The sequence below is a fragment of the Poecilia formosa genome, unplaced genomic scaffold, assembly GCF_000485575.1.
Source record: "Poecilia formosa unplaced genomic scaffold, Poecilia_formosa-5.1.2 Scaffold1039, whole genome shotgun sequence".
In the NCBI taxonomy this organism is placed as follows: Eukaryota; Metazoa; Chordata; class Actinopteri; order Cyprinodontiformes; family Poeciliidae; genus Poecilia; species Poecilia formosa.
In genome coordinates this window covers 9,888-22,597 of record NW_006800978.1, presented here as the reverse complement: position 1 = coordinate 22,597, position 12,710 = coordinate 9,888, and the positions used below count along the sequence as shown (strand labels likewise).

General features: G+C 41.5%; 1 protein-coding gene and 1 long non-coding RNA gene across 3 annotated transcripts in view; one reads left to right on the top strand and one right to left on the bottom strand.

Moving 5' to 3' along the window:
* Positions 1 to 4,995: 4,995 nt before the first annotated feature.
* Positions 4,996 to 7,061, top strand: LOC107835117 (uncharacterized). The gene is made up of 2 exons (XR_001660946.1): positions 4,996 to 5,433; positions 5,987 to 7,061. It is a non-coding gene; the product is annotated as an uncharacterized LOC107835117 (long non-coding RNA).
* The window catches only part of LOC103132410 (potassium voltage-gated channel subfamily D member 1-like), a 7,066-nt gene continuing 749 nt past the window's right edge, over positions 6,394 to 12,710 (bottom strand). Inside the window, exons 2-5 of one of the 2 annotated variants that reach the window (XM_016667376.1) lie at positions 12,430 to 12,513; positions 11,627 to 11,722; positions 10,685 to 10,935; positions 6,394 to 9,149 (exon numbers count right to left, since the gene is read on the bottom strand). In XM_016667376.1, coding sequence (XP_016522862.1) covers positions 8,942 to 9,149; positions 10,685 to 10,935; positions 11,627 to 11,722; positions 12,430 to 12,513 — 639 coding nt within the window. In that variant the 3' untranslated portion in view covers positions 6,394 to 8,941. Of the gene's footprint in view, positions 9,150 to 10,684; positions 10,936 to 10,966; positions 11,723 to 12,429; positions 12,514 to 12,710 lie in introns of those variants that run through there. The other variant, XM_016667375.1, reaches the window with a different exon arrangement.

Sequence of the window (12,710 nt, the reverse complement as noted above, 5' to 3'; positions counted from 1 at the left end):
AAAATGTACAAGACAACATTGATAAATGTGGCAGAACCTTAAATAATTGTCTGCAGAGAGACTTGTCACTGTTAACATTATTAACAAAAACTGAATCTTTATCCAGGCTGACGTTTCCTGCATATTCCTTCGCCCTCCCTCCTAATCTCATAAAACAGATTAACAGAATAAATGTTAACTTCATTTGGAAAAACAAACACCATTACATCAGAGAGAGATTTGCTAAAACATTATGAGGAAGGTGGAATGAAGGCATGAATGGCACTTTAAAAATTAGACGGCTTCAGCCCCTTTTAAAACACGGTGATCTAATTTGGTTTGTTGTTCCATCGTATTTCAGAAGGTTGGAGGTTTTGATTCTGAATTATCTAAACTCCCTGCAGCTCTCTGCTTTCCATCAACAGGTTTTGTTACAGTGGAGGTTCATGTTAAACAACTTCAGCCCCATAAAGTCCCACTGTGGAACAGCAGAGCCACTTTATGTGCTAGAAAATCTGTATTCATGAATGACTGGTGGAATGATAATTACTCATCTACTGGATGGAAACGGTGAAATTCTCAGTTTGGAGGAATTTAACAGGAAATATGGAACCGACTGTTCACTAACAAATTAAAAGAAAGTATTAGGAAGCATCCCTGATGTCCTCGTTCTGTCAGAACAGTTTAACTCATTTCTCTATTCCAAGACTCCACAAGGTTCAAACTGACTATGTGGACATTAGAGGTCATTAATGCTGCAACAGGTCTTTGAACCAGTATTCAATAAATAACTTAAACACAGCTCTATTTTAACAAATCTAGGTTAGTCAAAATTAGGACAAATTATTTGAAATTCCCAATTCCTCCCAAACATAAAGAATTACATTTTAAAATAATAAACACACATCCTTCAAATGAGTGCTTAAGAGAGAGATTTAATTTTCATGTTGAGAATTGTGGTTTTTGCACAACTCAGTTGGAAACAACTAAACATTTGTTTTAAGAATGTAAAGAAGTATTAAACTTATGGGATCAACTCCATAACTTTCTGTCTTCTGAAACAATAAATGTGGATTTTGTTTCTTTACAAAACCTTCAGTTCGGTTTATCTATCAAAGAAAAAACTGTGCACTGTTTAGTCAATGTTCTGATTATTGTAACCAATTATATCCATAAATGTCTCTATGCAAAACGCTCCCTCTCAATCTCTGCTCTCAAAAATGAACTTTCCTTTCCTAAAAGTTGTCTGAGAAAGATGCAGAATTTAAATGCAGTAAAATTGTATCAGTTAATGGAAGATTTTCAGTTAGTATCCCCCTAACATGTCTATTTTTTTATCCTTCTTTTATTTCATAATTTAATTACCTTTCTTTCGTTTCATTATTTCTGTTAATTTATTTTCAATAATGTTTAGTCTTTTCTGAGCCTTTGCAATCAGTGTGAATTGTAAAAATTAGGAGTTGTGATTTTTGATATTTGTCTAATGTTTGTTTTTGACGTGTTGTGAGTTTTGTCATTGTTATTCTTATATAGTAATAAAAAAAATGATGAAGGAAGAAGTTGCTGTGGCCCCCAGGAGCCCCTTAGCTGTCCAAACAGCTGCCTGTGGAGTTTTGAGTTTCCTGCGCTAAACAGTCAGAAAATGAGAGTAAAGAAACTGAGCAGGACCAAAACTTTATGACTGCAGACCAGAGGTTCTGTCACTAATAACGGGGGATAACGGTGGACATATTACCGTTTATATTTTGTGAATAGAATATTACTATTCTGTATTTATGTCCACCAGCGAAATACCAGCTAATATTTACAGAGTCCTGTAAATCAGTGTTTTTCAACCTTTTCTGAGCCAAGGTACATTGTTTTAATTGAAAAAATCCCGAGGCACACCACCAACCAAAAATGTAGACAGATACTCTGTAGCCACCTATAGTATATACATTCTTATCAAAGTGTCTTGAATAGGAATCAAATTAACATGTCCACTTCAGAAATACACCTGAACACCTGAACAGCCACAACACTGTGGTGTGATGCATGAATGTAGTAACATTCAAGCTTCACTAATTCTCTTGTTTTAATGTAAAATGCTCTGTACCTGCTGCCATCTAGTGGTAAGAAAATGACATGATTACACTGCTAGTCAGTACTACAGCAGAGACGCTCAGAGATGGCATCATTTGCAGATAATTGATTCGTTTTCAAAAAATCTTTTAAGACCAATTACCGTACTTTCCAGACTATGAGCGAACCATACTATAAACCGCACCTTCAAATTTTTTGAATCCCCCGGAAACTTGCATATATCAGCCGCACCGGGCTACAGGCCGCTGGTATCTCTGCCGCTCTCGGTTTCCCATAAGGACCAGCAGAGGGCAGCAGAGGGCTGCGTCCTAATACCTGCTGGATATATTAAGGACAAAGTTCTCCGTCTCCAAATCCGGTTTTGTTCACGCCGAGTTTACGTGCAGCGGCTTTATTTCCCTCCTGTGCTGCCAGATCGATACTGCTCAACTTAGAAGCTGCATCATATGAGTTTGAAAACATTTCTCCGTCGTGCCTGCTGCTAGCATGTGCTTGTTCTAAATGAAAATTAGCTCTTTCTTCTTTGATTTCCAATTTTGACTTCCAATGATTCACTTCCTGCTAAAGAGCCCCCTGGTGGTAGAAGAAAAATCCACAGAAAAGCCGCATGTTCAAAGTGTAGGAGAAAAGTAGCGGCTTATAGTCCGGAGGTGAAATTGGATAATTTCCACGGCACACCTGATGATCACTCACGGTACTAGTGTGCTGCGGCACAGAGGTTGAAAAACACTGCTGTAAGAGACATGGAGGAAAATGTTCTTTTGAGTTTCCTTGCAACATGCTTACTGCAATATTGCTGGTCTGTTTTGTATACAGTCACAAATGTCAATTTAAAATTTAAAATCTACACATTTAATGAAAGTCAGTGTTTATTCTTTACTCTTTGGTGCAAAAAATTGACTGAAACTCGATTCTTTCACTCTGCGTTGTGTGTTTCTGGGTCGACCGACTTTTATTTTGTACAATCTCTGAGATACCAACAGAAACAGCAGTGAGCAGTCTGCACAGTCTGGCCCAAACACCTCCCTTCTAGCCCAGCGCAGCATTCAAACTCCTCATGCATCAAGATAGGTGGCTACTGCATGAGGGGCGTTCAAGTGCAGTAGGAAAAACTAACTGCTCACTTCAAACAGCTACTAATAAGAAATAAGTCATTTACATAACATATGAAGACTGTCTGAGTTGGTGGAATTCGAAGTTTAACTTAAAGTAATATAACGAACTTGTTCCACATGTTTGTCTAGGCTGTGATGGAAACGGCCCTTTAAACCATTTGGATACAATAGAGACACAATCAAAACTGATAACTCAGAAATAGTTTAGATAGTTTGGATGTATTTTTTATTTCTTTCCTTCTTATGGAAAGTTTCTGTTTACAGGTTGTGGTGCAGGTCTGGGTCTGGTGCATTAATAATACATTAAATGACCACTGAACAATAAATTCGGTGTTCTGACTATCTGTCATACCGTAAATCCAGCATACTTTATGGTAATGCGCATGCGCACATCGATGTTACGTCACATACTGCTTACTCAGCAGATTTCTTATCAATCCGTCATACCTGTATGTTTTGTTTCTCAGACGTTTACGGTAAATTTTATTTAATTAAGCTGCTATGTTAATCAAACATATTAACATAAATGACTTTTGCTGTTTCCAAACTGTAAACAAGACATTCGTCCCGTTTAGCGTCACTATTACTACAAACACTGGTTGACTACAAATTTGGTCTCCCGAGGGATATTTTTAATATTTTAATATTTCTTTAGAAAACTGCATGGAATATGTCCTAAAAGAGCTGATGAACAGCTGGATGCTGACCGAAGCTGTTGGGCTAAAAGCAGAACATCACCTCTTTCTGGACGCTGCGTGGAGATAACTAGATTTTTCTTATTTTATTTTTTTATTTACCGTAAACTTCCGAGAAATAAAACACACGAAACGAAACTTGTACAGGTATGACGGAATTATGAGACGTAACATCGATGTGCGCATGCGTATTAGCACGAGGTATGACAGATCGACAGAACACCTGTTCATAACGCCGAGTGGAGCGGCCGACCTCTCCAAGATGGCCGCCCTGAATCTCATCAGCGGCCCTGAGGATTCGGAGTTCCCGTCGGTGTCCGGCTGACAGGCGGCCTGGTTTGTGATGAACTTAATTTGAGTTCTTACCTTTTCTTCAGCAGCAACAGGCTCTGAGGAGTTATATTAAGTTACATTTATACTTTGATTGACCTTAAATTAGTTTAGTTATGATTTGCATGCATTTAAATATTTATCGGCCCCATTTATTGTTTTATGTAAATAATGTTTGTTTCTTGTTGTTCTGATCAACCCTTTACTTGGTATGACGGATGAATTTGCCAAAGCTATAAAACTGTGTGATGGGTGTCGGTCCAAACGTGACATGCAGCTGTGAATAAATCTGAATAAATCTGAATAAATCTGAATAAATGCGCCTCGTTTTGCTGCCACGCCCCTTTCTAAACTCTGAATCTCCGCCGGTCAAAGTGACGATTCTCTTCAAAACGTTTTGAAGAGAATCTGCTGAAAATGGAGCAGCTACAAAAACATTTAGTTATTTTTCATTGTTTCATTGAAGTTTCAAAACTGATTCGTAATTCTGGGATGTTTTGAGAGGATAATTATTTCAGTGACGTCGTTATGACGAGTCAGCTCAACTCGAGATGCCTGAAATATCTTAACTACTAAAAATGTTCCAAACTGGAAACCGTTTTTATTGATGCCATAAATCATAATCATGAATTGAAGCTAAGTAATAAACTGAATATCAGTGAGTGCAGATTGACTCCATAAACTAAAATATGACACATTAACGCCTTTTCCCATCATCTGAACAGTTATTAAATATCAGCAGTTTATGCTCTGCTTACTGCCACATCACTATTATTTTGATTAATTTCTCTGAAAAAGGAAAAGAAACAAAAAAGTAGCAGAATAATACTACTAGTAATAAATTCTTCTTATTAATATTATTATGAATAACTATACATAAACATAGATATTAATCCTTTTTTCTCCTTTTGTCTCCTTTTTACTGCTTAATAATATAATCATCTTTTAAAAAGAAACAAATGGGACTGATGCGGCAGTTTCACACTCTGACCGCGAGATGGCAGCATCTCTTTCCTGCTCCGCTCAGTAAACAGGAAGTCCGTGTTGTTTGCACTGTGACCAGCAGGCGGAGCTGTTGAGTTTGAGGCTGAAAGAAATCCGGCAGACATTTTCTTCAGTTTCTGTTGCTCTTTATTAGTGGAATGGATTATACACCTGTGTGCTTTAATGCTGTTTCCTCCCTCATTGCATCATCATCATCATCATCATCATCATCATCATCATCATCATCTGTCGCCGCTCAGGTCAAAGGTCAAAGCTCCAGGATGAACTCTGCTCCAGTATACAGATCCTGACTGAACCTCCAATAAACACAAGTATCAATAAATTAGTGGATAAATTAATTAATCTGCCAAATATTGAACACAAAACTGAATAAAAACTCCCTGCAAGTATTTGATTACACAGAGCAACAATAATTAATATCATCATTTTCAGCTGTATTAGTTTAACATATCAGTTATTTAATTTTTCATTTCCTTTTTTCTTTCATGATTTTTAAAACATTTTTATCTTGCTATTCATTTAATGATTTCTGAATTTACTGTCACATTACATTATTTTCTTTTTTCAAAATTAATATATAAAAAGTTTGAAAAAGTTTTTTATATTGGAATTCATATAATAATTTTTACTTATTTTGTCACTGTTTTAGTGAGACATGGATTCATTTTCTTCCTTATAATTCAACATTTTTATATGAGAAAATAAAAATGTTTTACTGTAAAACATTTTTCCCATAAAGGAAAATGAACAGAATACAGAATAATGTTAAAGTAGTAGTAGTAATAATCATCATCATCATCAGTTTTATTTATAACAAACTTTTCATTAACAAAAATCTCAACATGCTACATATTGCAGCTAAAAACAAATAAAATCAACAACTGAAAAAAGACGGTCATTTAAAAGTGGAGAAGGTTTGTCTAAAAAGGAAAGTTTTCTTTTTACTACTGCTGAAACTATTAAACAAATATTAATTATTGTTAAACTGTATAGTCAAATGAGTTGGGAACCTTCTTGTTTTTTTTATTTTTTGGATGCAATATTCGATTATTTATTTTATCGTCATTTTTTTAGCTTATTTATTTTTCAATAAGTTTATTTTTCTCCATGCAGATTCAGAGAAAAAGCTCAATAGATTAATTCCAACAAATGCAACAAAAATTTTTGTAAAATCAGTTGTTCTGTTATCAACTTTAAGACTTGTGGCAGAAATTCATATATTTATTACACTGTAATAAATATTCCATTTTATTTCCTTTTCATTTCTTTGTGTGATATTTGATTTATTTCTGAATTTTGTATTATTTTTCTGTAAATGCCTTCAGTCAGCCATGTTTCTTTATTCCATATGTCATACCAGGTGCCACAGGGGTCAGAGTTCAGAGGTCAGGCGACGGCCTGACAGTCGTGTTTCTGGTCTGTGGAAGGAGAACAAGCGACCTGCAGGCCGGGACTCAAACCCAAAACCTCCAGCTGCTGCAGCAACAATAATACAAATTATAATAAGAACTTTCACTTGAGACAAGAAGGGAAATCATTTATCCACAGCTTAGAACTGAACTGAATTTTGTTGCACTTTGTTGCATTAGCTGTCCGTTGACCGCGTTGACGCGTCATTTTGTCTGGAAGCTGCAGAAGAAAAACCTTCTGGAGCGTTTCCTGTCTGTCGTGGGAGAAAACAGCTAAAATACCTACAACGGTATCCATGCATAGTAGTGACTGCTCACCACACACACACACACACACACACACACACACACACACACACACACACACACACACACTGGAGGAGCATGCCTGAATGAATCTGAAATCAGGAACTCTGATATAATCTGCTTGATTTCTCCTCAGTGGACAAAAAATCCACAGGAAGGAAGGAAGGAAGGAAGGAAGGAAGGAAGGACAGAAGGAAGTCAACAGAACCAACATCATCATGCAAAAGGACAAAAGAGGAGCTCTTCTTCTTCCTCTTCTTCTTCCTCTGTTTGTTAGGTAGATAGATGATGGGCGGAGCTACGTCTACGAGGCTCATGCAGGAGGATCACCAGCGGCTCCCTGACTCCTCCATCTAACCGTCTCTGTTTTGGTTGGAGCATTTATGATACAAAATATGTTACAGCATTCAGTCTGCTCTGCTGGAGAAACTGCGCCTTCAGGTTCTCCCAGCCGGGTCAACATGCTACTTCCTGTTTCCTGTCTTGCTTCCTGCTCCTTACGGAGATGTAAAGACGGAGTAGGAAGAGTGTTTCATCTTTTCCTCCAAACAGCAGAAATTTTGACCATATTTGTTTGTCTTTATGTCGTTAAATTTATGTAAGATTGTTGGAAACATTCGGTGTTGGACTTCAGAACCGGGCCGACCAGGACAAACACCAGTTCAACTGCAGCAGCTAAAGATTCCATGTTGTTCAATTCTGCCACCTGGTGGCCAGTTTGGAGACAGCAGCGCTCCGACCCGCCGGATCCGGGTCGACTCCGACCCGCCGGATCGACTCCGACCCGCCGTCTCCGGGCCACCAGAGTTTCAAGATGAACCAGAACCACGATACCAGTTGGACCCGAACCAGAAAGTCACCGACCCAGAACAAACTGAAGGTACTGAAACAGAACCATCTGGATCGTGACGCCTTCCAACAACTCAGCTAATGTGAGTGCCTGTCATCAAACTGGGAAGGTCAAAGGTCACGTCAAGTTGGACCAGAACCTCCAGCAGCTGAGTGGTTCCACTGGATCATCAGTTGGACCCGGTCCTCGGTTCTGCCCAGAACTCTTCAGCTGGAGCCTCTGACTGCTTTATTTGGACCAGAAACCAAACAGAACCAGAACCTACCAAAGGACTAGAACGGGTCAGAAGCAGCTGGTTGGTCATGTGACTCTGGTGGCATCAGTTGGTTCTGATTCTGGTTCTGTCTGGACCGTCTGACAGGTAGACGCACGTCAACCGGATCATCAGAACCTCCATCTGGGGAATCTTCAGGCACTTCCTCCTATAATCTTCCTGTCACATGACAAATGAAACCCGTCCGTTTTGCGGTTCTGCTGGAGTTCTGTTCACCTCCTGGTTCTGGTTTCCTCACCAGAGAGACGTTGCATATTTTAAAGAGCAAAAGGTTCTTGGTCCGCATTGAACAAGCAGAACAAGAGCAGTTTGGATCAGAACCTGCATGCAGCACTCCAAAGGTTCAGTTGCAGGAGGAGAGAATCGGTCGGGTCCGGATTGGGCTGTTGGTTCCATCACTAGTGCTTCCATTCTTCAGAACCAAGCGATCCAAACCTGCATCGTTAATCCTGAAGATTCCGTCTCTGGATCCTGGATTCAATCCCATAACGAACCTGGTTCTCACTGAAAACCGGGCCGAACCACTCAGCTTCCAGCTCAACCCAAAAACCTGAGTTCAGTCACTCCAACAAGATTCATTTCTAGACAGCGCCGCTTTCCATCCGACCCATTTAAACAGAACCAAACCCAAAGAAAGAAACAGCTGGACCAGCTGGTTTAGCTGGTCCAGGACGACCCGGCCCAGGAGAGATGGACGGTGTCGGGGGTGTTGGACTGGCTCAAGGTTCTGATTCCTGAACGTTCTCAGGAGAATAAAATCTAAAGATTCTGCAGCTTCAGCTTCATGCTCATCTGATCTTCCTGCAGCTCCAAAGATCCGGCTGATCCCGAGCCATGGATCAGAACCAGAGGTTCAGAGTGGGAGGATTGGAGTCTGGGGGAGCAGGGGTCAGAGGTTATAAGGAAGAGATCTTGACGGTTTCATGGGTATAGGCGGTGGCCCGGGTGTTCCGCAAGATGCCGGGGACGGGCGTCGGCGATGGAGGCAGACTCTCGTCCGGCGTGTTGGCAGGCGGAGTCGGAATGCTGATGATGGCGGCGGTGAAGTCCTGATCGCCACAGTTCAGCTTGAGGTCGTCCGGCTGGGCGTTGAGGCTGGATCGACTGGGGAGAGACACAGAGATCAGCGTTAGGATCTGTTTGACTTTAGGACCCGTCTGGTTCTGGTTGAGGTGCTACTCTGATAACTAACTGCTAGCTCTGCTGGAGGAGAAGACGACCGCCATGTTCCAAAAGCCATGATGTCGGACTAACCTTCCTATTGAGCTGGTTGGTTTCCTGACACAGACTTCAGTCCATCACCTGGTCAGAGTTCAAACTGGTTTTACTGGATAAATCAGGACAACTTAACGTTCCAGCCTCCATCCTGTGGAAATTTGTGGACTGTGGGTAAAACCCTGGTCAGTGGGAGAAACCAAGCAGTCTAGGCAAGGCAAGGCAGGTTTATTTATATAGCACTTTAAAACAGTACCACTGACCAAAGTGCTGTACAATCACAAAATTAATCAAATAAAAATAAAAATTAAAACACACTATAACCAACAATACAGTGACTTAGAACTCCTATACAATACATAAACATACCCAGATAAATACAGGAAAGCAGCAGCTCAAACTGAATCAAAGGCCAACCGAAAAAGGTAAGTCTTAAGAGCAGATTTAAAAATTGCTAAAGAAGAGGCCTGTTTTACCGACAGAGGTAAAGAATTCCAAAGTTTGGGAGCTGCAACAGCGAACGCCCTGTCTCCTCTCTGCCTCCTGGAAGTCCTCGGCACCTCCAGGTTCATTTGGCTCGCTGATCTAAGAGCTCGAGGAGGACAGTGTATATGTAGCAGCTCAGAGAGATAGGAGGGAGCAAGGCCATTTAAAGATTTAAATACAAATAAAAGAATCTTAAAATGCACTCTGAAATGTACCGGCAGCCAGTGCAGAGAGTATAAAATCGGGGTAACATGTTCTCTCTTCCGCGATCCAGTTAAGAGCCGAGCAGCCGCATTCTGGACCAGCTGAAGACGGGACAAGGAAGACTGGCTGACACCCACATATAAGGAGTTACAGTAATCCAGTCGTGTTGTAATAAACGCATGGACTAATATTTCAAAGTGCTCCACTGATACAATATTCCTAATCTTTGCAAGCCGCCTCAAATGGAAAAAGCTCGTTTTCACAACGGCACTGATTTGCTTGTCCAACTTAAAATTTGCGTCCATTACAAAGCCCAAATTTGTAACAAATGGCTTTACGTAATGTGATAGCGTCTACATGAAGTCTACATGGTTTTGAGGAGGTCAGACATCCAGCTTGAATGGTGCCAGAGGCTTGTTGATGTCTGCCAGGTATAGATGGATATTTCTGAGATTGTTTCAGAGAAAATCCCCTTTAAATGCAACAATAAGCTCTAGACTGTTGGACCATTCCACCGTGGGAAGACAGTGGATCAGAGACTGGAGGCAACCAGTCTCTGCAGAATGCACAACACACTGACACTCATCCCTGAATCCCTGGTCTGATCAGACCTCTCCAGCCAAACCCGGGGAACCTCAGGGCTCTGCTCCAGGACCTTTACATTCTCTCTAAGAGACCTTGATTTGGCTAATTTCTGCGTCGGTTGTGTGTTTGGCAGTGGAACGATTACTTACGTTTGTGGCGGTATGGAGGTGGTCTTAAACTGCAGGGTGTCCAGCTCCTGGACGCTGCCCCGGCTCACGGACACCGTGGAGTTGGCCAGTCGCATGGCGGCTCTCCTCCGGGCCCGGCGGGGGCAGCAGCCGGTGGAGTTGTTCTGCGCCCCCTGCTGGCTGGATAGAGAGGTGCTACGGCTGGTCCGGAAGCCCACCGACTCAGTCATGCAGAGCTCACTGTAGGTCATCTCATCAGTGAACTCGTGGTTCTGAGAGGACAAGGTGGAGGAAGATACCAATGAACCTTCTAACCGCCATTGAGAGTTTTACTTAATCTGTCAGCTGCTTAGCTTTATTAGCTTCATTAGCTTTATTAGCTCCATTAGCGTTAAGCTTCATTAGCTCCATAAGCTTTATTAGCTCCATTAGCTTTATTAGCTCTATTAGCTTAATTAGCTCCATTAGCTTTATTAGCCCCATTAGCTTTATTAGCTTCATTAGCTTCTTTAGCTTTATTAGCTTCATTAGTTCCATTAACTTTATTAGTTTAGTAGCTTCATTAGCTCCATTAGCATCATTATCTCCATTAACTGCATTAGCTTTATTAGCTCCATTAGCATCATTATCTCCATTAACTGCATTAGCTTTATTAGCTCCATTAGCTTTAAGCTTCATTAGCTCCATTAGCTTTATTAGCTCTATTAGCTTCAGTTTCTCCATTTGCTGCATTAGCTTCATTAGCTCCATTAGCTTTATTAGCTCNATTAGCTCCATTAGCTTTATTAGCTCTATTAGCTTCAGTTTCTCCATTTGCTGCATTAGCTCCATCCTGCTCTCATGGTATCGTGTCTTGTTCCTGTGTGGTTTGTGTTTACAATGAAGACCAGCTATGATCAGGAGCATGAACCACAGAGGGTGTAGTTCCTGTAGTTCCTGTAGTTCCTGTAGTTCCTGCCTCACCGTGGTTTTCTCCAGACAGTGAAGCAGGTGGTTGTGCTGATGCTCAAAGGCGGATCTGTTCTTCACACACAGAGCCGTGCTGTCGCTGTCCCGGTCCTGAAAACATGACAGAAACCAGTCAGTCCTCACTTACAACCTGGAACAATCAGTTATCGGTTATTGTTATCGGTTATCAGTTTTCCCAGTGAAGCACATTGTGGGGTTGCAGGTCAGTTTCCAGCTGTTGTTATGGAGACGGTTGTTCCCTCCATTATGGTGAGGGAGCCAGAGGTCCAGATGCTCTGGTTCCTCTCTGCTCCACCTCCTTCTGTGGCTGTTTTCAAGTTTCTTATCACATAAGATGAGCAGTTTTCCTCCAAGTTTCTATCTTCCTCCTCCTCTTCCTGGCTCCAGTTAAGCCCTTTTTAAATCCTGGGTTCCTGCTCTGCGCTGCAGGTGGATTTGGACCCATCAGTCTAATCCACCTGAAGAAGCTCCATGAGGATGAGGATGAAAGCAGCCTTCATCAGGCCTGAAATGGTCCGACCCGATGAAGGAGATCCGCTTCAGACGACAGGAAGTCTGAGACCACTGGAGAGCGAACAGCACCAGCTCAGCATGAAGGCTCCAGAACCAGAACCCGACTGGAACCAAAGAGCTCCAGAACCAAAGCTAGAAGTTGAAGATCTGCTGGAAGGACGAGAGCTGGACGATCTCCTGATGGCCTCCATGTCTGACATTCATTTATTCATACTGGTGTATGCTGCAAAGCTGTGTGTGTGTGTGGGTGTGTGTGCGCGCGCGTGTGTGTGTGTGTGTCTCACTCCCAGAGTGTGGTCCTCTTTGTACTGCAGGAAGGCGTTCGCTGTTCCTTTCTTCGCCATGCGGATTCGAGCCAAACGGACTTTCTGTGAACAGAAGTAGGAAAACATCAGCGTCAGAGTCACACACACACACACGTTTGTTTTGTTATCTTTGTGGGGACTTTCCATTGACTTCCATTCATTTCTCCTCACTTCTACAGCCTAACCCTTTCCCTAACCCTAACCAACCAAAACTCAATTCATACCTTAGCCCTAACTCTGACCCCTGACCCAAAAACCGG